This window comes from Fistularia commersonii, chromosome 8 (genome assembly GCF_037954325.1).
Source record: "Fistularia commersonii isolate RoL2024-O1a breed Wild chromosome 8, RoL_Fcom_v1.0, whole genome shotgun sequence".
In the NCBI taxonomy this organism is placed as follows: Eukaryota; Metazoa; Chordata; class Actinopteri; order Syngnathiformes; family Fistulariidae; genus Fistularia; species Fistularia commersonii.
Window position 1 is genome coordinate 12,693,434 of NC_141291.1, and position 24,591 is coordinate 12,718,024.

The following is a 24,591-nucleotide window of genomic DNA, read 5'->3' on the forward strand; positions in this document are numbered from 1 at the left end:
AATAGAGAGGATGTGTGTGGGCTCGGACATGCATGTATGAGGAAGACAGCAGAGTTAGGGTATGATGTGAATGGGTGAGGTAGTGAATGGCGTAGGATAGTGTGATCAGGGAAGCAGCACAGGTGCACTCAGGCCGGTCAGAGTTGTGAATTATTATTGTTTTAATTTTCACAGGCTAGTGAAAATCTTCCAGAGCAGACTGCAACAGCTATATTTTTTCTTTGCTTGGACAAGTCATTTGGAAGCTTATTACCAAGTATTCAAGAGGCAGCAGTGGCCTACTTGGAGCAAGTCAACTCAGACAGTCATGACCTCTATAGGAGAGTTACCTGCACCGCTCTATGGATGGAATCCACTTGCAACTTCCTCAAGGAGGTGCACACTGAGGTATGAGCTGCATGCTCTTTTATGACAGAAGATGCTTGGCACAGACACCTCTGTTCAGTTGCTTAACTGTTCAGAGTAATTCAACCCACTGTGACACAAACCCAGCCTGACACATGTCAATCTTTTATTCCAGAATTTTGTTGCATTGTTTATTTTTTTCTTTAAGGGAAACAAGGACTGGTCAGAGATACTAGAGCTGGCAGACCAAGCAGTTGATGGCCTCCCCTTTCATGAGCACTTACCCATTGTCAAGGACTGTATTTGCGCCTGCTCGTACCTGTAAGAAGTAAAATCCTGTTCCTTTCTGTAACAAAGCAGACCCAAGCAGATGCTTGTGCTTTACTTCCACGATCGTTTAAATTCTTGTGTTTGACATTAGGTGGAAGTTGGAACACCCAAGTCCAGTCCTCCAGAAACGGAGTCAAAAACTCCTTCTCAAGCTTCTTTCCCATCCTTTAAAGCCCGTCAGAACAGAAGCGTACTGTTGCACATTGAATCTCGTCAAGGTCAGAGAACATCTTATAATTGCAGTTATTGTTTTATTAAATTTGTTTTAATGTCAAAAATTACGTGTGTTTTGAGGGCCAACCATATCTGAATTAGTTTGATGAAGATTGATGCAACACAATTATCTGACAGCTTATCTGATAACTTTCTTGTTTGTGTCGCTACCATAACCTTGTACTTACTGTTAGGGTAAGGGATAGGGCTTTAATCATAAACAATAATGATACATAGGCTTTTGACAGTATGCTATGACACAACCCCCATGACATCTGATACCTGACATGCTTTCATTCTACAATACGCTATCTGGTTGTAGATTACATAGCTAACAATATAGAGACCAGTAACGACCTAATTTTGTGTAATTGCATACACTCTTAGGACTACCTTGGCATCCATAATGTGTCTAGACAAGACCCAGCAGTATGCAGTGGAGTCAACTTTCTTCTAAGCCACAGAGTGCTCTATGAAATAAGTGCTTTTGGGCTTCAAGATTCTACAGAAAAGGTTGGTAAACATTTTTCACATATTGTTAGATATAATATGAATTGAACCATGTAGCAAGATTTACAGAGCATCCGTTTCATTAATTTCTGTCTACCTGGTAAATCTGGGTCCAGAATTCACCCTGCTTTAGCTCTGTATTTTGGTCTGAGTCACCTCCCATGGGGAAGACATGTGGCTCTACATATGTTCCACCAAGCAGAGCTTTTTTTCTCTGAAATCAGTCACCCGCTGTGGCCGAGAATGACACAAAATGAGAGTTTGAACCAAAACAGTCAACTTGGAAGGACGGGCGGATAAAGAATGCAGCAAACTGAATTGCAGTACAACCTGGTAAAATGTGTGTGCGAGGAGGGTCATGCATCTTTATAAATTCATCTGTCTGAGTGAAACTTCTTCACCATTTGACAACAAATGCCATTTGATTTATAATTGATATTTATTTTGTTGTGCTGGCAAAGTCACTCATGATAATTAATTCAGTCCAGTCACTACTTTTATATTTTTGCCTTGGTTGCAAAGAAGACAGTGAAGAGATGTCTTCTATCTGTTTTTTTTTCAAGATTTGGAACATTATTTCAAAGCTATTTAATCCTACCAGCATTCATCTGTAGCACGTATTACTAGTTCATTAAGTAAGTCAGTTAATTTGAAGTCATACACTAGCACTACTTGGTGATTTATCGGCATTGCTATATGTCAGATCAGCACTTTACCTGTGATCTACAGGTGCATGTTGCTGCCAAGGATGTCCTGTTATTTCTGCTCAAGGGACAATTGATGATGACTGCATCAACCTGGGGCAGATTCATTGAGGCACTTTACCCTGTCATCCCCATATTACAGGTTTGCTCACTGAACAATATGCATTGCTTTTGTTCTGTAGATCTCATAAAGCTGCATCATGGTCAGCATTTATTTCGGTTTAAAGTATGGAGCTGAGTAAAGTGTTCTGTATTCTCCACAATAAAGAGAAAAAAGCTCTGTTGAGACTACAATTTAAGTTATGTTGGATCAGAGATAGTCAACGAGAGAAATTACTTTCTCATTCATATATGCTGTGTTTTATGTTTTTCTTTTAGGGTTTAAATAATTAAAGTTTTATTAATTGCTCAGTTACAGGCACAAGGAAGCCTAGAAAGTCTTTATTAATATACATGAGATTTTGACTAAGTTGTCAAGTATGATTTCATTCAAGGAGGCCATTCAGATTCCTTCCCACCTTGTCGACAAGTGATGAAATGAAACCGCACAAAATCAAAGCGATACATATTTTATTACTTCTTGCCTCTTAGCTGGAATTCCCGTTTTTTTTTTCTGGTGGTGCCTTCATTCACAGCTAGGGCAGCAGTCTTGAGGATTGTATCTGTGTATTTCTATGTGGCAGGGGTATGCCAGCACAGAGGAGTCTCTTGGAAACTGTATCCTGCTGATAAGTGACCTGTTGGATGTGGCAAGAGACGACATGTGTCCAAGTGTAGCCAAGATAAAAGCAACCCTGAGACTGCTTTTCACTAAACAGCCAACGTGAGTCTGGGCTCTTCCTCTGTCTCATATTAATATTAGTTTTTGGGTCTCTGGTAGTTTGTATGGCCAAAATAGCTGTGTGTCACAGATGGCATGGTTCTGTGTCGTGGCTTATTTTAACTTGTTTGATGATTTGGCTGTTGTCTCTAGTAAACCAGACGAGCTCCTGCAAATCTGAATATCTTGTTCTCAGCCACTGTTGATGAACATATTTACGTAATGTAGGTTGCTGTCAGGTTATTTGCTCATCAATTTGACTAAATAATCTGCAAGGCTTGTTTACAAAAGTAAGGGGGGGTACCCATTCCCAATCTATGCATATTAATAAGATGGAAATTTCCCCCGACTGGCCAGTAGATGAGTACTGATGAAATCTGGGCAAAAAGTAATTCATTTGTCTGCCTTCCAGCCACTTTTTTGGCAATTGGTGGCAGAGGTAGTATTTAAAATATAAGAGGTGGTGAGGATCTTTTGTTTAAACTCCGAGTTGGCTTTTAAAATTCTTTAATGAAGATAAAATTTTGTCTAAACTAATGTAAAGCTGATTTTTGTGGTGATTTTAAATTTGTGTTTAGTGGAGATTATTCTTTTCTTTGTGACTAACCGCTCAATGTTCTCTAATTGTGTTCAAAATAAACAGTGTGAGAGTAGCAGCAGTGCAGCTACTCCTGCCCTACTTAACCTGTGCCGATGAGTCCAACATAACCAGACCAGAGTTTGATCAATGTATGATCTCTTCACTCCCCAACCTTTACTGCCTCAGAAATCCTTTAGACATCTCACTTGAGACCAGCAATAAATCTCTTCTTAAGGTAAAAATATACAAACACAACAAAACCACTTATAGGTTTATACAATTATGACTTGTGACCTATCATGTTGCACTTAAATAATCCTATTGATTTCTCTTTTGCCAGGTGTTGAATGTCTTATTGGTTTCTTTGTTTGTTAGTATTTATGTTTTAAAATTGTGTGTGTGGGATGGTTTAAAGGTGGAGTCCGTGGAGAAGCTTTGTTGCATTCTGTCCTCCGACAGTGTTGAGATCTCCCTGAGAAGATCAGCTGCTGAGCAGCTGTCGATAGTTCTTCAAGGTGAGAAAGCCCAGGAAGCAAGTAACATCCAGCATAACTTATAAATGTACCTATTGTATAATTTACAACTTTCTAGTAATACTTTATTTTTTGTATTTGACTTTTATTTCCTTCCTCAATGAGTTATCCAGTTATTAATAAATCTCTTATTAACATGTAAAAAGCATTGTTCTTTTGATCCCTACTGCTTTTTTCTCTACTTTTTACCTAAACTTTTTGTGTGTAAAAAATGTGTATCTTGATATAATCCCCAAACAGTAGTTCAAAATAATCTACCAAGACTGTAAAATGATAAATATGTCCCTCGAAAATAATGAACAATGTCATTTGGATATTTTTGGTTTAATCGCTGTATAGGTTGGTGAGCCCAGTGTGTAAGACAGTGTGAGGACAAAATGCACTCGGGAGTGGAACACACAGGCACACACACAGACATGCACACCTCTGACTACTTGTAATACTGCCTCAGTTATTTTGACCACCCTGAAGCAGCACTATTCTTCAACCTGAACATTTGCACGCTTTGTAATTTCCCTAGTCTTACCATCTTTTCTTAATTTAATATTGTTGTTGTTTCTTTTGATGTTACAACCATAGTTGACCTTTTTTGTTTGTTTTTCAATTTCCTTGTCAAATTCAGACTTCTTTGTTGTTGCTTAACAGTGTTTATTTCTCTTTTCCACTAACACCTCTAGTTTTATTTGCTTGAATGTCCCAAATGGTCCCTTTTTTTTCTCTATCCTCCCATCTACCAAAATGGTTGAAATAAGCACAACCCTCATTTAATTATTGCTGTTTACAGTGTTTGTCTTTAATGCAGTTCTCTAAAACATACACTGCATAAGCCTACAAACTGGTAGTCTTTACTTTAAGTTTTAGAAAATCAGTCCTATTTCTTAGTATGTAGATATTTTTTTATTATTGGAGCAGATTTTTTGTGGATTTTTTTATGTTTGTGTGAGTATAGAAGATGAGATTTGTAGATGACATTGTGATATATAGTAAGAACAGTAAGCAGATGGAAAATCTTGAGGGGTGGAGGTATGCCCTGGAAAGAAGAACAATGAAGGCAAGATTCAACAAGTAAGGAATACCAGTGTTGGAATGAGAGGGACCCAGGTGGAGCGGTTATGCTACAAGGAGTGAAGGATTTTAAATATGTGGGATCAACAGGGCAATGGAGATTGTAGAAAAGGTGAAAACATTTGGAAGAAAGGCTGGAACAGGTTGGAGAAAAATGTCAGGTGTGATGTACAATGGAAGAGTATCAGTCAGAATGAAAGGAAAGGTGTACAAGGTGGTAGTGAGACAAGTGCCTGGTGTTAGAGACAGTGGCACGAAGGAAAAGACAGGAGACTGAGCTGGAGGAAGCAGAGATGTAAATGTTGAGGTTCCCCTTGCTCGTGACAAGGATGGATCGGACCGGGGATGAATCCATCAGAGGGACAGCGCATGTTAGATGTTTTGGCGATAAAGTCAGACAGCCCAGACCGAGATGGTTTGGACAGATAGGAGAGGGAGTGAATACATTGGTAGAAGAATGTTGACATTGAAACTGGTAGGCAGGAGGCCAAAGAGGAGATTTATGGATGGAGTGAAAGAGGACAGGACGTTAGTTGGTGTGAGGATGCAGAGGATAGGATTAGATGGAGGAAAAGCATCCAATATGGTGACCACTAAAGGAACAGCCAAAAGGAGAAGAAGAAGAAGTTGTATGGGTGGTGGGTTGGATGGGGGATGGGGGGGCAAATGGCTGACAATTATGCAAAATATGTCAATTGTCAGTGCATGAAATTGTTGCCTCACTTCCCCGCAGACACTGTAATGCATCCAGTGCTAAAGAATCTTGGATTGGCAGACAAAGTCATTTCCTTCATTACGGAGTGCGTAAATGGCAACAAGGTAAAACAAAAATAAAACTGCAGTTACTAGTCCTATGATGTAGAAATTGACATTGAAGCCAAATACAATAAATCATGCATTTCTTGTTGAAGACATCTGCATATACTCTTTGCATAAATCGTCATTCACCTGTTCTGTGTGCTTACTTGTAAGTTCATGTGTTGCCAGTGTATAAGTATGAAAGCCAATGAGACGATCAAAACACAAGGATGAAATTGCCACTATTCATGGTGTCAGATGGACCATTGTTAGCTCATACTTTTCTCCTCGACTTACTTTTGGCTACTGGTCATCCCTTAATGGCCTTAAATCTGATGTTGCGAACAGGGGCAATTGTGTAATAATGTCTAGCAACATTAAGCTGAAGAGCCCCAGAATATGACTTTCCTCAGCTGACAAGTATGTTAGGGTAATCTCAAAGGGTTGTTTTTACCTCTCATTTTATGCAAACTGCCGAATCTCTTTATTAGGACTCACCTTAAATTGAATGACAGTATAAAAGGCAGAAGCAGGAGGATACAGAAGTACGATTTTCTCTGCATTTATGAGTATCTGTTTTTGCTCTCCCAGACTCTCGATTGCATGTTGGAACTTTGTATATGTATCCTGAGGAAAATGGTGTATGCTGATCCATCTCTGAGACACAGGCTGGCACAGCAAAGCCTCCTACTCTTCGTACTCATCAGGGGTACACTCACATTCTATTTCATGAAGTCATAACAACACATGATATGTTGCATTGCGCTGTTCTGCTACACATTTTGAAAAATGAGTCATTCTATGTTGTGATTAAATTTAGAATGGAACTTTTGCTATGAAACTCCACCCAACATTCAGTTCTTTGTATTGATGTATTTAACAGCACTGAATAATGGGGGGAGGGGGGGTAAATCCAGTTTATCAGAACTTGAATAACACTACAGTATGTTTGAATAACATCTTTATTGTGAACAAATTAATGTTTCCTATGACATGTGAACAGTTTTCTTCTACATGGTTTCTAAATCAAATCTTAATCATCAAGCTCAAATTTTGGGGGAATTTTATTTCAGCATCTTTTCCAATACATCCATGAATTTTACATGTACTGTTTTCATCTTAGCATCCTTGATAATGAGAGAAAATAAAATCAGCCAGTGTGAGGGGGCTGTCCTGATGAGCTTACTGCTTTTCGATGAAATTGCAAGCGCTGAAATATGGTAAGTTTCTAAATTTGACCTTAACACCCCTTACATACACATTTGTATACATTTTAAGTAAAAAGGTTTATACCATGCTCTTATTTGTCTTACCAGGTCAGACAAAACTAACGCTGATGTGACAGTCACAACATTCTCTTTGCCGCTTACAGTTATGCGCAGGTAAAGTGAGTTGTGAAGCTGTGACAGTCAACACTTCACTGATCTTATCTGTGCTGTTACCTCTTTTAAATTTCCTGTCTCCTTGTTAATAACACAATTAACACTTAAAAGTATCTCTTTTCATTTCCTATCCAGATACAACATTCCATTTAAGGCAGCAAACCATCACGCTGTCAGCCCATACTGCACTGTGCTGCCCCCTTTTTCTGATCTTCTGACTTTAGCCCCCACCCGCCAAGCCCTGCAGGTTGCGTGGAACATTGCATGGCATTCTGGGATTGACAACCTTCTAGAGTCGCATGACTCAACCACCATCACAACGTAAGGACCTTAATGCTTATTACTTTTCAGAGTTCTCTAAGATACTGATCACTCTCCTGACCAAAAATATACTTTTACTTGTGTCTGTTATGGAAAATAACACGATTGAAAACAGTCAAATACCAAATAATTTCATAATTTACTTTGTAAATTTACTAATGTTACTTTTCCCTGTAACAGAAAAGGGACTTAATTCAGTAGTGCATTTCTCAGTTTTTTGGTTATATTTTAAGTGTATGTAATGAAATTTTCTATAACGATATATTCTCGTTTGGTTTAATAGATTTCATGCTGACCTAAAGCTGTCAGAAGCACAGGTTCTGTCACTTCGGGCCATGCACCTTCCCACTGGACTGCAGGACTGCATCCAGGCCATTTTCACAGCACCAGGACACAGTTCGGTGATCTCTGCCCTCTCCAGGCTCAACCTTTACTTGTTGATTGACAGACTGGCCTTCCCTCACGTCCCTACCCACAGTTCCAGAGATACTCTCCACTCCCTCAACTGGCAGACCGCTGTGACCAGGTACACGAGTGAAGATATATTAGTAAAGATTTGGGTTCCACGGGCTCATGCAATGGTAACTACATCAGTAATATGTCTTGTTGTCTTACTAGGTTAATGATATAAGTACATTTTCTGTCTGCGGAATTTAATGACTGTCATTATCTGTTGCATCTACACAACAGAGTGAAAGACATTACTTTTTGCAGAACAATAGTCTTTTTTTTATGGCTCAATAGGCACAGCAGCCTATTGAACCTTTTAAATCTCTCTTGTCTTTTGAAGACTTGAACGAATCATCATGACTACTTTTACCAGAGGTTTCCTACCAATATTTAAAGTCACACAAAATCCAGTTAAAAAATCTAACTGCTTAAATAGAATATACACCTCATGCTGCCCCATTCCCCAGGAATGGTATTTACCAAACTCTTATCAAGTAAGAAAGATTACTTTGAAACATAAAAGTCAGAAAATAATATCAAATTTGTTATTTATTCATATCCATAATGTCCAGTTCAATAAAATGTCCTAAAACAGTAATATTTGATCATTTTTAACTGCAAATAACTAACCGTCCACTAACAATCCATGTTCTGGCGCAATATTAGTGCTGTGCATTATTTGAATATAGGTTCTAAATGGTTGCTATAGAGAATAACATTTTCAGGCAGATCTTCTTGTTGATATCTCAGTTTTCTCCAATGTTAAATTTCACATTGCTATTCAATTCAAAACTTCAAGACTACATCCAGTTTTCTCATCTTTTGCCTTTTATAAGTCACGTTGCAAAACTGCTTTGATTTTTTTCATGGCAACTTAAATGTGGTTGCCGAGCTATTCGGGTACCGGTTACCAGTAAAAAGTAAATTTTAGAGCAAGCAAACATGATGTGCTGATGTTTGCATGCATCAGTCAAACAGACAAACATGTTTGAATGAATGGACTGCAGTAGATCTGTCTTGACCTTTTTTTTTTTTAAACTTGATTCTGCATTTTCTGGTCTCCTTTCAACTCATTCCCTCTCAAATTCAAAGATACGTGGTTAGCTGCTCAATTTGGAATCGCCACATTGTTTATGTTTAAGAGTTACGAGAGTTAAGAGATGAAAAGGTGATGAAAGATCCTCATTTAAAACTCTTTGTGTTGCAGGAATCCATAGAAATAAGTATTGCAGGTCATAAAATTGGAAAGAAACAAAACATGACAAAGAGGTTCTAAACAGCACAGTAGCATCTTGGGAATAATTGTCTGTTTCGGTGTACCGGTATTATATGCTATTAAAAGGACTAATCTGTAGCCCTCCAGAAGCCATTTATACTTTTTAAGGATTTGTTGCATGAGTGTCTCTGGAGGAGTCTGAAAAAGGAAACTAACAGCGAAGAACAAAAACTGGGTGTGAGCTAGTTGCTTCATAGAATACAGTGAAATTGTAAGGTCCTCCATTAAAAATGGTTCTTTAAGACCAAGTCATTATTATTTGTATTATTTGCTCTCATTTTCAAAATAGTAGACAAAGAGCAAATTAGACATTTTGTAATATGATTATATATGTGTGTGTGTGTGTGTGTGTGTGTGTGTGTATACATATATGCTATATATAATATATAAACACACACACCACTTACAGATGTATATACATACATTTTGAGAAATTAATCTCTTCATGACTTATGTGGCTTGACACTCGATCCATCATTCATCTAGCTCATATTTTTAGCTGCCAATCTTATGGTTGCTGATGAGAGAAATTATTCTTTGTCATTCTACTTCTTTTCCAGTATTTCTGGTTGGTAAGAGGTTGAAATCTGATTGAAGAAGTAGTTGTTGCTTAAAGTATTTGTTAGATGCAAAAGCTCTGTACATATATTTAGATGCTCAGGTCTTTGTGTCATTGTGCCTTTTTTCGAGTTGCATGCTTTAAAATGTATTTTTCCTTGGAAGAATGCCTCAGCTGATCCCAGATTATTAGGAATTAGGATTAGGAAAGGACATTATTTAGATGATCTGGACAAACCTTAAGCTGACATCTATAATGGATCCAGACTCCAAGGATCATCAATGATTTGAGGGCTCAGTCAAATACTCACTCATACTTGTATGGAGAAAAATCTCTCCTTAAATGTGTCATGGTCAGGTCTGACAAAAGAAAAGGTGAATGGTCTCAAATTCTGAAAGTACTAAGCATCAGATTTTTTCAAAATCATCTACCAGCAGGTGCTTCAGGTGAACATTGGCCAAAGAAACAAATAATATTATTATTTTGGTCCATATTTAGGAGTTATGAAAGGAAAAAAAGATGAGAAATGAGCTATGCCACCATCGTGGCACATATTTGGTAGCCAGGACAACAGGTGTGTTTTAGTCTGCCCGATACAATTACTGACTCCCCTCCACAGTTCTGACCTTGGACATAATTAACGGGATGCTCTTTAAATAAGAATATTGCCTCACTGGATTTCCAATGAGAGTTAGGATGATATATTTAACCCATACATTCTTCCCAATTCAAAAATGATCAAAAGTATACAGATGATATACAATACAGAAGGCTATGCCTACTTAAAGCAAAGTACCTTTTGTAGTTTTACACAGTGATTTAAGATTGAAGATTCTGTCTTTCAAGCATTACATTTCAATTTGCTCATTTGGAAAATATATACTCGTAGTAAGTTAGCCATGGTCTTGTCAAAGAGAAAAAAACATTAAAGGCAGATCTCTATTTCATAGATTAGAGCATTTTCTGGTACACTGAAAGGACTCCATGACACACCGGTGCGCAATTTTAAAATGGATTTCTAACAGAAAAGAATGTAGTGTATCTTAAAATACCCCAGCATAAGACAATGAGTTGGCATATCTAAATATTTTCAAACCAAGCCATCCTGGATGAGTATTTAAGGGGGCCTAATTTTAGGCTGAAAATAAGACCGGGCCCTTTTCTTATATTCACATGTATTTTTTTTTTTAAAGTAGAAAAAAAAATCCTGGACAGATTTTGAAGATGTTGCCATTCTGTTTTTGTCACTGGTGCTGTTCTCCTCTTCCCTGCAGGTTTCTCCAGGTACACCCAGCCTGTGTAGAGGATGAGAGGTTGCTGGTGTGCATTGTTGCATTTTTGAATAGTTACTTCAAACAGATTCACATAGAGTCTGCATCTGACCTGGAGGACAAGGACCTACGGTGGATACTGGAGCTGCTTCTCAACAAGGTATTTTTTTTTTTCAACACAAACTTACTGTGTTGTGGTCTGGATACTTCAACAACACTATATCAGTCTCTTGATCAAGTAAGACATCCAGGTAGATTGGCAATATTCTTCTTATGTTATCAACGAGTTGTATTGCAGCCTTTGGGCATGCAAGTATGCATGTATTTGTGTGTGCCTGCTTATAGGGTGTATACTTCTGTTGTATCTTTGAAATAGTAATCAGGTTAGACCCTCTTTCCACACACAATACATTGGTACACACGGCACATCGGTAGTATGCTCGTAATCCAAGCATGAATAAATCACATACTGTCAGACGAGCTGAACATATTACTCTCCCATAACAATAGAAAAATAGTATCTCAGCTACCACAGCAGACCTGAGGCAGATGTTATTTCCTGTTATTCATCTTTTTTTGCTACAGGAGAAGTCACTATACTGTTATAGGAGAGAGTTACTTTCAGGATTTAATCAATTTCACCTTGGGTTTCTCATTAATAAGTGTGTGTAAACAATAAGGCCTCCCCTGGCACCTAAAGCAGACTCACAATGAATGCCTCGGTAGGGGTGAGCAGCGCTGCTCGGCTCCAACTTTTTTCTGTAATTATTAAGCTGTTTCAGGAACATCTGTTGCCCTCTAAATCTGCATGAACTACCCACTACTTGGTTATTGTTCAGTAACACAGCCTAGATGCTGGAAATGGAAGGAGGACAAGAATGGCCATATTCTAAACCGCTGGCAGTCAATTAATATTACACATTTCTGTGAGATACATTGCATATATGAACAAGTGGATGTACTTATGGATGATGCTTGACTTGTACTAGTTACATTTGTGATATTAGGTTGTATTTTGAGAAAGATTTAATAATTTTTGTATTAAGTTGATGTTTGTGTAATTCATCTATCTTATTTGGATGGATGTATGTATTTTTAGATTTTAGTATTTATCTATCAGAGGTAAACAACTAATAGAACTTAATGTTGTAGTACATGTTTTAGCCTCATGGTGTGTATGATCATATATTTTATTTCTTTTATCACATCCATTAATGGACATCTAAATTGTTATTCCCCTACGAGCAAAAGCAGTAATGTGAGTACAGTGCAGACTGTTCCCAGATGATTAATCCAATAACTTATTTCTTGAAGAAGAGGAAACATTTAACAATTGAAGGGATATATTGCTTCAAGTCAGGGACACTGTGGCACAGACCTTGCTATTTGAACTATTTGAAGTTCACTACTCTGTTTTATTCATGTAATGCAAATAGCATGCCATAGATTCAACTCATGGTATTTATTTATTTTTTTTTGTTTTCAGGAAACAGTATCTCTCCTTACTTTACTGCTTGCTGTGGAGACAGAGAGTGCTACTCAAGGTCTGGGGGAGACGGAGGAGCTGAAGAACAATGTTCGCCAGAGACTGCAAAGAGAAGTCACCAGCTTCTTTAGCAATTTGCTCTTGCGCATTTCACAGACAGCTGATAGGTAGGACGATGTCAGTTATATATTTATTTGGGACTTCTCCATTTATATTCACCCATTTGCTCATAAGCTGTAAAACAAAAATTGAAAAAATAAGTTCAAATGCTTCATCAAAAGCTTTTTATCCAGGCCATTGAAAACTGTGAAAACATTAACAAAGGATATTATTAAGGGACAAATAGTTGTTGAATAGTCATGGTGTTCTTGTATGTTTTCAACCACCCCTCTGTCTGGTTTGCCTCCTTTTTGCTCTTTCTCACTCTGCTGTTTCTGGCTGTCCAGGCTATCTTTGGCATTAGCAGGCCCCTTCAAAAGCCAGCTGGCACTCCGTTTGCTTCAGAGCCTACGGGTGTCTGACGCCCCGTGTTTCTATGGCCTTCCCAGCCTCGAGAGGACACTGCAGGGCATGGTCATTCTGACATCCCAGCCTGGCTGGAGCTCACACTGCTCTGACCTGGAGCCTATCTCCCTCTGCTCCAAATACCTCAGTGGGTTGTTAGAGGTGGGTGTTGGAATGTGTGTATGAGTTTGCATGGACATGCGATAAAGTGTGTGTCTGCACATCCTGTGAACATATTCTGTATACACTGAACATATACAAACCTAGTTAATAATCAAAGTCAATAATACCTACATTAACAGAGTAAAGCAATAATTTGTGAACATTTAATTAAAATTAAATAAAACGTGTTTTCTGTACATAAATTGCAATCGGTAAAGATCATCTCAATTAGCTATGCATCACTGCTGAAATGCTGATGAGATTAATCAACCGTACAAATTCCATTCGTTTGCTCAACAGTCCATCAAACTAAAGCATAGCACTGTGTGGAATACATTGCACAGCATTAACAGCACAGAGGTGTTCAATCTTTTGCTTCAGAATGAAGGCCCTTGTGAGTTTGACTATTGTGTTTCCACAACAGCTGTCCTTGTTCATCTACTTTGTATTAATAGGCAGCTTACATGAACATGAATTAATATTAGATGAAGAGCAAAGGTTAATTTCCATTTCGGCAAAACTCCCTTGTCAACACTCAAGTCTCTAATAATCAGATGCCTGACTCTTTCACTCTGCCCTCTCAACTCTCCAACCTACCATCCCACATGATATTCTGAATGACCCTAAAGCTCATCAGGCCTCTAAATAGTCTCTCTTCAGTGTAGTCCCACAACCTGATGGCACATCAGAGCAAAGAAATTAGCCTCAGATGCATCTCGCTTATTCTTGGTCTCATTATGTAACACGAGTAGCATTCGTTGGTATGCAATTTTTTGCATTTTATCAGGAAAGAACAAGAAACCCTAAATACACATGTATTAATGAAAATCCAGTATTTCTAATATCATCCCTGTCATTGGTTCAGGTCATCTCCTCATTTTATGTAGAATGGGGAGGGAACTCAATGTCTTTTATGGGGAAAGGCGTCACCAAGAATGCTGTCATTAGTTTGCTTCACCTGTCTCATGAAATGATGGCCCAGAACAAGGAAAAGGCAAGTGTCAATCATCTGCTGTTTGTTACAGTCATATGTACATTATAATCTTATTTAATACATTTTTCAAATGTGTAAGATGAATAAAGGTTCATGCATGCTCCTGTCTGGTGTAAGTAGAAAGGGAACACAACGTTACTGTTTTCTTTCTATTTTGTCAGGAGCAGGATATAATATCCCTTTGGTCTTTTGGGAATGAAGCAGCTCCTGAGCAAGCCACTGCTTCTCAACTTGGTTTGGCTTGGCTCATTCCACTCTGGGTGGATAGAGATCAAGAGGTATGGAAATCTCTGGCATCTCATTTTCCTTAATAGTAATTTAACCAAGAATTCTTTTCAAAAGATTAATAAAGATTCCCTATATAGGGCACCAGTCTTTAATATTCAGCTTTTCACTATTCTTTCTTCATCTCCACTTCATACTTTCTCTGTCATAAACTGTCATAAAATGATGATTCTAGACACTTGGCTTTTTGGATAAATTGAAACCATAAGAGACATGCAAAATCTCAGCCAAAGGGAAGCACATGACAGCTAGGCATATCAAATTCTCTCTTTCAGTTTCCAAAAATAAGTTTCCTCACAAGTTAGTCAAGAGGCTCCCTTGACAAGGTAGACTTTGAGTATGCGATCAGTTAAGAGGCACCAGCAGGTTCAAATTCATTCTCATTTAAATGCCTTCGGATACATTTTATGTATTTCTTTCATTAACTGATGGGGTAATGCCCTTCAGCCCTCTCGTTTTATCTTTTTACCCTCTCTAGAACATCTTGACAAATAATGAACCCCATCTTATCCCAGGTCAGGTTTGCCAGTTTGGGTTTAGGTGCAGCTCTGTCCTCACTCCCCAGTGGATGTCAGGCTCTGTGTGCCAGCTGTCAAAACCTTACCGGGGGACTGTGGGGCACATTGCTGAACATCCTCCTCAATCAGCAGGAGAGTAGCATGGTCCGGAGAGAGGTACATTGTTATTGCTGCAAGTGTTGATCTTTCTGCTGCCTAGATTTGTTCAATAGATATTTTTTTAGCATGAACAAAAAGCAATGTCGAACACCATCCGTAATATAGCGTAGAATTGCAGTGCTCAGTTTTGCAGCAGTCTTTAAATTCCTCTTTAGTTTAAGTACTTGTTTGCACACTTATTAAAATTAGACCTTCCATCTGTCATTAGAAAATGTTGCTGGACTTGATGTATTAAGAGCCAAATACAGGCAGATGGCACTGTCACTGATGCACTTGACATTGTGTGTGTGTGCGCACACATTTTTTTTTTTTTGCTCTTGTTGTTATGCTTTTGTGTGTCCAGGCCGCATTTATCCTGCAGAACTTGCTGGTAATGCCCATGCCTGCCAATGCAGAGGAGGCCAAGGACTCCCACTGGCAGGTCAGCAGCTTTGCCAGCCAACTGAAAAGCTTTTCACTCCCCATCTCTCTGTGTTTTTTCCTCTTTCTACCCTTACCCTTTCATTTCTAAGTCATGCCTCCTCTTGTTGAGCCAGCCAGGGACTAGCATAGAAATTTTACTGCAGTCTAGGGTTTGACGTTCAAAGTGAAATGTAAATCTCTGTTAGAAATCTTGTATCATCTTATCTGCAATCTCTCATAGAGAGAACTGTACGTGTCAAAGGTAATTCTACATTTTAAAATAAATAGCCTGTGTGCCTGATCCCATCTTGCAACTACTAAAAATTTAATAGGGAAGAAATGCATTACACAAATCAAACTCAATAAAAATGCCAACACCAAACTATATATGTGGGAGCTGTATGAATAGATATAAAAAAACTCGACAAAATGTATTGAAGCTTGAAATGCCTTCTCATTTATGTTTCCTTTGCATTGTTTTTTATTTGTGCAAGGGCTTTCAGAATAAAAACATGTTAATCATCTCATTCCCCCAGCACCCTTGTGTCCATGATGAGGTGTCTGGGGTGTCGCTGGTTGGCCTTCCTGCTCTTCAGGCTCTCCTTTGCCACTGCCAGTATTTCGAGCATGTTGCTCTTTGTGCATCAAGGTGTTACAGAGGCAGGTACACATTTTACCTTCAAGGTTCTGTTGCTGCCACTGGACCAAGCCTTCAGGACAGCGCCTCTTTAGGTATATATTATTTCTGTATAATTCAAGTACCTATCTCTACTTATTGAATATCTTATCAAAAAGATACCTCACATAATGATGCATAGCTTTTGTTATACAGTGATTGCATGTTACTGCTATTAGTCATGTTAAATTGGATGCCAGTGTGTGATTATTTTTGTGTAGATTCTGAGAATTCACTGTGGCTTGGGAGATACACTGGACCAACACCAACTGACAACTCTGCCAGACCATCTAGCTCCCTCTCCACCTCTAGCACTTTGGTGAACTTTCTCTTATTACCACCAAACATGAGGATTGATAATTTGAGGATTATCTGTCAATCCCATTATCATTAGCACAGTATCCTTATTTTGGTACGGAAATTTAAAAGAATAAGAAAAGAGGGCATTTATATCCAGAAACCTCTTTTTATTTCTTTTTTTCCAAAATCGTCTTATTTTATGTTGTATGTTGTTATATGTGATCTGCAGATTAAAGCTTTTATCTAAAATCCCCTTGAATTCTGCAGTGTATATGTTTATGATACAAGTTTAGATATATCTGGATATAAATTGACTGATTGAAGAGGGAATAGGTATCTGCAACGAAGTATTTAAGTTTTATTTTTGGATTTTGAGATTTATGGTCTCTTTTTCCATTTTTTTCCATGTTCATCACAGATAAGAGGTTCTGGGCCACAGACTCCCAAGCTCTCCTCCCCTTTGAGCTTAACAGAAGAAACCCCGGCCAACAGGCTAATGGCTCAAGGTACCAACCCGTAGAGCTGCAAATGCACAGTCTTATTCATTTTGATGTACCTCACATTGTTAGCCTTGACAAGCAGCTGTTGTAGGTGATAATTATAAGATAACGCTACTTATCACATTCGTGTGTTCAGTCTCAACTTCCCACAGGCATTGTGTGATTGGATGTTTTTGATTTAACATTACTGTATATCAGGTCAGAGATCAATATATAATTCACATATTAAATCCACTATCTGACAATTGTACATATTATTTGTGTTTGTCTCACAGGCCAGAGTGATACTGACACAAGTGACTCAGTTACCCCCCGACGGGGCGAGTACTCAGCTTTGGAACCCGTTGTCAGGGTAACTCCTGCCCTCCTTGTGGCTCACTGTGGCCTGCTCACTAACCTGCTGGCAATTCTGCCAGACTTTACCCTCCCTGCTCTTCAACAGAACAAGCTTCTCCAAGCATTGGCCAGGTAAAAGGACAGATGTGTTTTATCTCCAGCAGTAATGCAGGCCACCATTTCCTCTCCTTCCTCCCTTTTTTACCCCAGACAAAACTCGGATGAAAGATGTGGTGGGGCTTGACCTGAAATTTACAGGTTGCAGAATCCAGACTTTCAATATTTCTTTAAAAAGTGACCCCCCCTTTTAACTGTGAAAAAGATAACTTCGGAACTGTAAAAGGAAAGGAAAAGTAAGCATGAACTGGCTTCACACATGTCCAGATTGTTACCTCTCTCCTATCTCTTGAACAATCTCCCTTTAACTGTTTTTCCATTCTAATGTAGACTTGTTTGGGAGGTTGTGTCAATTGATGAGTCATTTCTGTGAACAAAATAAAAAAAGAAATTGCTCAATTTGACAATATTTATTCATATTGGATTTATGAGTGAGCATATCCAACTGATAACATGGCAAGTAATGCATCAATAAGCACCAGAGTAGTATTTTGACTTTATTTTTGTATCTTGCATGCTTATTGTGGTAAGTTCAGTAGCTGCTTACCAATGATTTTACAGATAATTTCCTTGTTTTTACAGGGTTAGAATTTTTATTTGTAAGCATGAAATTACTACTTTTATCAGGAAACATATTGTTATTAAAGGTTTATCAGTCAAATCGGGTTAAACTGATATTAATTAACGTGGTAGACAAAAAATGTATGATGTAATAATACCAGTGCGCCAGATACTATATCCTAATGTAACGATGAAAATGAAGTTTGCCTATTTTAAGCATATTGATTATTTTATCACTAAAAATGTGAATAACAGTTTTTGACAGACACAGTGGTTAAATTTTAGGGTTATTCTTTTCCCTGATATGACCTTTTTGTTGTACTTTTTACCAAATGAATTGGCAATTAATGTATTCTGGCAATTATTTTTGGTCAAAAAATAATTTTAATGCCTATGATTGATATCTATGCATCTATGTTGTGAGCCTTCTTTCTTTGCTTGCTTTAAAACTAATTCTTTCCATCTTGTTATTCCTTTTTCTCAGCTTGGTGGATATCGGGCCCATCGAGAAATGCCTCACTGAGCTAAAGACACACAACATCTTACCTAGAGACAAAGAGGACATCAGGAGTCAGGTGAAGAACTCTGTGATTGACAGTTGTGAAGAGCTTTTTTGTTATTATGACTTACCACATAAATGTGTGTTGTTATAGTCTCACTGAAGCACTAGGTTGCTCAAGTGTGGGTGGAATACTTAATAAGCTTTCACTCAAAGTATGCCATTGTGTTTGCAGCTTGTACATTTTTAGGAAGACAGTAGAAAGAAAGAAATTCCTTTATTTTGTCAAAATCAGTTATAAACACAGCACATTATCAGCAAAATTTGTTCTCTGCATATAACCCATTTTGGCTGAACCATGAACAGTGGGCAGATGCTAAGAAGCCTCCGGGGAGCAGCTAGGGGTTCAATGTCTTGTTCAACAACACTTTGACAGGCTAGATGGAGCTCGGGAATCGAACTGGGACGTTTCAGCTCCAAGATTACAGCTTTTATTGCTTGAGCCACACTGGCCGAAATTACGTTTTAAAAAGCATTTTCTCTTATCGGAAAGCAGTTTTTTCAAGCATTTAATTAACATTGATTTCTAGAATTATGAGAGGGAGTGATTTATAGACGTTCCTTTTCTTCTACATGTGTCTAGCTGGTCTCTCATCTTCAATTGCTGTCCAGCTTCTCCAAGCTCCTGCAGTCATGTGTCTCCATCAGTCAAGAGCTGATAAACCACATGGACTTTCTTAAACAGCTTTTGACTCCTTTGGTGGAAGTGCTCACGCTGGATACAAAAGGATTAGGTGAGAGAATTATATTAATTTATAATGAAGGGAATTGCTTTTTTAAAATAAAGTTGGCAGCTAGATTCCAGAGACATATTTGTGTTGTACCCCATACTCAGTGTACCACTCAAACATAATTTATATTTCCCCTGAAATTGCTCAACCATACTTGACTTCATCTATTCAGTTATTCTTTCAGCTACAACTACCATATGTGTGTAGGCAGTGTTCTACAGTGTGTGCTCGGTGTTTACAAAATAGTGACTCACTTTTTTCCCCTTCAGATGCAGCTACCCGTGACACAGTTTGCGTATGCTGGGCAGACACATTTATGCTGTTGGCTACGCTGGTGAGGAGGGACAGCTCAGCAATGTACCCATCTGTCTCTGCTGCACTGGGGAGTCGCTGGCGGACATTCGCAGGTAGCTGCCCTCCGAGTGTGTGCGCGCGTTAGCACATGAATTAATTTTGGATGTCTGAATATGACTTAATTATAATATGGATACCAAATTAGTTATCTAGTCACATTCTTTAGATCACTTACTTCACGACTCAATTAGTTTTTATTGAAAGCATCTCTTTTTGGTTAAACTTCATGTTGGCATAAGAATGAAGTTCCTGACACTTGATTAACCTGACATGGAAATATACATTTCCATCTGCTGAAGCTAAGTGATTGTTATTATTACTATGGTAATTTTCCAATTTGCCCCAAGTTAGTTGTGGTGTTCTTTAGGTCTTTTTGAGGTAGTCTGGATCCCTGGTGCAGGGCCTACACAGGACAGAACAGCTTTTTGAACTATCCTAATGTTTTATTGAAGCCTTATAATGGATTTTCAATTTCAAATACACTGTGTGCACAATTATTCGGTACGTTGTATTTTTGAGGATTAATTTTGTTATTGTAACAAACATTTATGAAATTTCCAAAGCGACCAGTATGTAAAGCCACCCTTCTTTTCGATAATAGTCACAAGCCTTCCAGTCAGTTTCTTGATCTAGTCAGAATCAACTTGTGCAGCTGCAACCATAGCCTCTCAAACGCTGTGTAACTAAGTGTACTGTTTACTTTCACTGTAAAGTTCCCGCTTAAGAAGGGGCCAAAAGTTTTCAACAGGGTTTAAGTCAGGTGAAGAAGGGGGCCATGTCATTAGTTTTTCATCTTTAAGGCCTTTACTGGCCAGTGGCCAGTGGAGTACATCACTACTACAGTCATGTAAAATCAGGCCCTGCCAAAATACAATTGACCCAACTCTTTGTTCAAACAAACAAAGAAAATGTATAGCACTAACTGCTGTTGCCGCTCTGCTATCACACTGCTCACACCACACTTTTGTGTGTGAGTGGTAATCCTTTTTTAAAGAACAATATATTTTTAAAACATCCGTGTGTCATATCTGCATGTATTAACTTTCCCAAACAGATGCAGGCATAATTGCTCCTCGTCCTTACCCTACCTTTACACTAACCTATCCATGTTGCTCTCTGATTGATGGCACAGCAAAGAAATCTGATGAGTCCAGTGAAAGATAAATGCTGAGCTTTGTGTATGTGTGTCTGCGAAAACATTTAAATGATTAGTGTCTTCTCCACCAGTGCCTACAGCCTCAGTCATGAATAAATGTTGAGACAAGGGGTTTGCCTTTTTATTCCCCTCCTTGTGATTTAATCATATTCATTGTCATTCATTAAAAGAAAACTGCTCTCCCACCATTTTATTTTTCTTGTTCTGTTCTGTTCTGCTCATGTCTTGCAGGAACTTTATCAATATGTGTGGATCAAAAGTCAGTAGACCCCCATCTCCACAAAGTTGCTTTGCAGTTTCTCTGTGCAATTTTCACAGAAGAAACCAAAAGAGCTGTAGAGGACACAACCTTGAATTCTAAGTATGTCACTGCCTTGTCAGACATTCTGACTAGTTCTTCAGCTGTCCAGCTATGTGAGCTGTTACTGCAGGTGAGAGAGGACAAACCAGAGATGTATGATCTTGCCAAACACGACTATATGTAAATGAACTACAGTGTATATCCAAATGATCACATTTTAAAAATGCAAAAAAAGTCTAATTGCTGCCTTTCTAAATGTAGGGTGATTTGGATGCTTACTTCATTCCTCCTCTGTTCATTTCAGAGTTTTGAAATCAGGTCTTTTCAAGACCCTTTTAAGAAGTTGACAGCCAGGGCTCTCACGACTCTGCTTGCTAGCAGCCCTGTTGCTCAGAACCATGCTGCTGAAGGTAATCGCTCCAAAGAGTTACACTTAAGAAAAGTATGTCAGCTTATTTCATGTTTACTCGCTGAAGATGTGGGTTTGAGGACACTGCTCCGTTTTTGACGCTTCCCCACAAAATGTGTTGTGTCTTAAATGCATTATGGTACTTTGAAAAACATCCTCTACCTATAGTTTATCCGTTTCTCTATGACTGCAATATTTTGCCAATAAATCAATCTGTTACTTCTTACCAAGTCTACCAAGGAAACAAAAAAGTATGTCACTCAGCAGTCCTGCTCCGACTGTCTGTTTTCTCCAGCTGGTTTAATTGACAGCTGTGTCGAGCAATTGAAGCACATTTACTCCGTGCTCCACCTGGAGTCAGTCCAACCCAGTAAGGCTTCTCACCGCAAAAAGGTGAGCAAAGACTGGTTGGAAAGTTTGAATCTCAGCTATACTGTCTGCCTGCATGTGTGCATACATTGATGCTTATTTGAATGTTTGTTTTTATATTACTCTCATCATGATAGATTATTATTATGATATTGACAATGTGTTGTCTGTGTACACTCCTCCCACTTATACTAAAAATACTTGTAATTTCATACTGTAAGAGATATCTTTTTTTCCCTCTGTATAATCAGGAAGATGGCCGTTTAAAAGAAGTGAAGCTGACTGTAGAGGTCCTACGGAGCTGTCTTCACTGCAACGATGAATGCAAAGTGAGCTGCTGTGTCTGCCTTTTAATTCCCAACAGCTAATTGGTTTTTAATGACACCTCTGAGCACCGGTTCTGTGACTATAAATGAGATTCACCTAAATGTGCATGGCTCTGTTCACATCTCAGCAAGTTTAGATTCTTAAGCCCAGTAATGGCATTACTTATGGAGCATATTAGATGGCTTTCATTTCCTAAGTGGTCTTTCAGTCACTGGTGGTTACCTTGGGCTAAATAGCTGGGGTGGCTTCTGTTTAAAGCCATCATTTTCCTCCCTCTCTCTGTTTTCCCTGTGCTTACAAAAATGCTGATGCATTGTATGTTCATTACTGCCATCTGGGTTTTGTGCTCTTGTATTAATCACGGTTTCTCTAATGGATGTGTCATCATTTTAATAAAGGGTGCATCTGTAATCGTTTACGTGCCAATGTTTGCCTTTTTTTTTGTAAGAGATACACATTCTCATGTATGCATGTGTGTGTGTGTGTGTGTGTATTGGGTTCTTATTCTTTTTGTAGGTTTTGGCCAGAGATGCTCGTCTACCACTGGCAATTCACGCTCTTTGGCCTTGGCTTTTATTTGATGACACCACCATGGAGGCGGTGTTGGAGCTTCTGTGTGTCTATACCGCCAACTGTACCACAGGTCTGTATGTATGAGTTGGCCTGTTTATTTCTGTCCTGTATATCCCCATGTTTGTGTAGGCACTGTGCCGGGCTTGTGCCTGCCCATTGCCTCTGACTCAGAGTCCCATTGTGCCTCCCATTCACCACTTTGTCTCTCACTGTATAAGACAGGCGCCTGCCTGCCTTCAAATCACAATGAGCACAGTGTGGGGATCCGGGGAATGCCTGGCTGTATAGATGTACTGTATGTAAACCAACAGGATTCAAGCCACTGGGAGATAATGTGGGGGATGTGGGGAGTTTTTCTGTGTTACCAGCATGCAAATACTATTATTAGAAGCTGAAGAAACCAAGTCAGAACAGGAAAAATAAATCTTTTTTGGGAGAGGAAAGACTACATTCATGGAGAAAAGTGAAAGATGTATTTTGATAAATGGCTTGTGGTTCCTTTGATCTGTTTATTCATGCATCTGTATATGTTTGATCATGCTGTGGATTGGAAATCAGTTTCATCAGTGGAGGAAAAGGAATATTATTTGCAGCACTTGTGACTATTTATGAGTGTGCATTTTCTGTTGTGTATTTAGCATGAGTACATGCATGTTTAAGTGATTGGTACTGTTTCCTAAATGACAGGGTGAACTCTGATCTCACTTACTTAAGACCCCCCTGATAGGTTCAAGCTTTGAAGCAACATAAATCTGTGTAGTTGAGCACACTATTTCCCTAAAGGTTAACTGAACAGCATGTTGGGTTCAGAAGGAATGCAGTTAGACTTAGTATTGCACCATTCACCCTCTGGCTACCATTTTGTCTCCAGAGAACTACATTTCTGCAGAACATTTTATTTCAAGTCAAGCTACTTCATCCATATCTGCAGTACTAGTTTAAATGAGATTGTTGTTTTTCTCTGCACCACTTGCACATGGGACAGATATCTATGGAAAGAATGCCAAACTAACACATATGCTTACAACGTCAATAACACAAGAGAGCATATTGCAAATGAGTTGAGACAAATACCTCCCATTGATTGCACTGTTACAAATAAATATTATTTAAGGTAACAATACCAGTGGAAGCAGATTCATATTTAAGCAGACCTCCCTCAGCAATGCTGGGATACACCAGCTTTTGTGGACTGGTACTGAGTTACTGATTTAACCCCAGGCTAACATCATCACATCTGCTGCATACTGTTCTAAGATTAACATAACCAACAAGCTGACATGTTTTCTAATAGGGAACATTATGTAGTTTTATCACGTGTCTCTGTTAATTCTGTATGTAATTTACAGCTACTGCAATTAGTAATGCCAGTTTTTATAAATGTGATGTTGAGAGATATGTTTGATTTGCAAAATATGACTTAGATTAAATAATTTCCAAAGCCTTTAAAAGTAAATGCAGATAAACATTTACTGAAAAAAATATGTGTTTTTAAGCTGTACATTATACATGCAAGATGTAATTGCTTGAATGTATTTGGAATTTCAGGAATATTCATCGAGATTGTGTTTACGTTGGCTATTTAGCCTTTCTCTCTCTCTCTCTCTCTCTCTCTCTCTCTCTCTCTCTCTCTCTCTCTCTCTCTCTCTCTCTCT

General features: G+C 38.5%; 1 protein-coding gene across 1 annotated transcript in view; it reads left to right on the forward strand.

The window, feature by feature from the left end:
* The window catches only part of rttn (rotatin), a 36,452-nt gene that overhangs the window by 7,719 nt on the left and 4,142 nt on the right, over positions 1 to 24,591 (forward strand). The window contains exons 12-44 of the mRNA XM_086151226.1: positions 175 to 387; positions 554 to 666; positions 767 to 893; positions 1,276 to 1,401; positions 2,128 to 2,244; positions 2,786 to 2,925; positions 3,566 to 3,737; positions 3,918 to 4,017; positions 5,834 to 5,919; positions 6,490 to 6,607; positions 7,022 to 7,118; positions 7,215 to 7,280; positions 7,416 to 7,601; positions 7,885 to 8,127; positions 11,161 to 11,317; positions 12,644 to 12,810; positions 13,090 to 13,309; positions 14,175 to 14,303; positions 14,465 to 14,581; positions 15,104 to 15,262; positions 15,609 to 15,686; positions 16,204 to 16,399; positions 16,565 to 16,662; positions 17,062 to 17,149; positions 17,419 to 17,611; positions 18,642 to 18,732; positions 19,300 to 19,450; positions 19,717 to 19,854; positions 21,189 to 21,388; positions 21,563 to 21,668; positions 21,963 to 22,060; positions 22,288 to 22,365; positions 22,880 to 23,006. Of these exons, the coding sequence (XP_086007352.1) occupies positions 175 to 387; positions 554 to 666; positions 767 to 893; positions 1,276 to 1,401; positions 2,128 to 2,244; positions 2,786 to 2,925; positions 3,566 to 3,737; positions 3,918 to 4,017; positions 5,834 to 5,919; positions 6,490 to 6,607; positions 7,022 to 7,118; positions 7,215 to 7,280; positions 7,416 to 7,601; positions 7,885 to 8,127; positions 11,161 to 11,317; positions 12,644 to 12,810; positions 13,090 to 13,309; positions 14,175 to 14,303; positions 14,465 to 14,581; positions 15,104 to 15,262; positions 15,609 to 15,686; positions 16,204 to 16,399; positions 16,565 to 16,662; positions 17,062 to 17,149; positions 17,419 to 17,611; positions 18,642 to 18,732; positions 19,300 to 19,450; positions 19,717 to 19,854; positions 21,189 to 21,388; positions 21,563 to 21,668; positions 21,963 to 22,060; positions 22,288 to 22,365; positions 22,880 to 23,006 (4,495 nt within the window). The remainder of the gene's footprint in view (positions 1 to 174; positions 388 to 553; positions 667 to 766; positions 894 to 1,275; positions 1,402 to 2,127; positions 2,245 to 2,785; positions 2,926 to 3,565; positions 3,738 to 3,917; positions 4,018 to 5,833; positions 5,920 to 6,489; positions 6,608 to 7,021; positions 7,119 to 7,214; positions 7,281 to 7,415; positions 7,602 to 7,884; positions 8,128 to 11,160; positions 11,318 to 12,643; positions 12,811 to 13,089; positions 13,310 to 14,174; positions 14,304 to 14,464; positions 14,582 to 15,103; positions 15,263 to 15,608; positions 15,687 to 16,203; positions 16,400 to 16,564; positions 16,663 to 17,061; positions 17,150 to 17,418; positions 17,612 to 18,641; positions 18,733 to 19,299; positions 19,451 to 19,716; positions 19,855 to 21,188; positions 21,389 to 21,562; positions 21,669 to 21,962; positions 22,061 to 22,287; positions 22,366 to 22,879; positions 23,007 to 24,591) is intronic.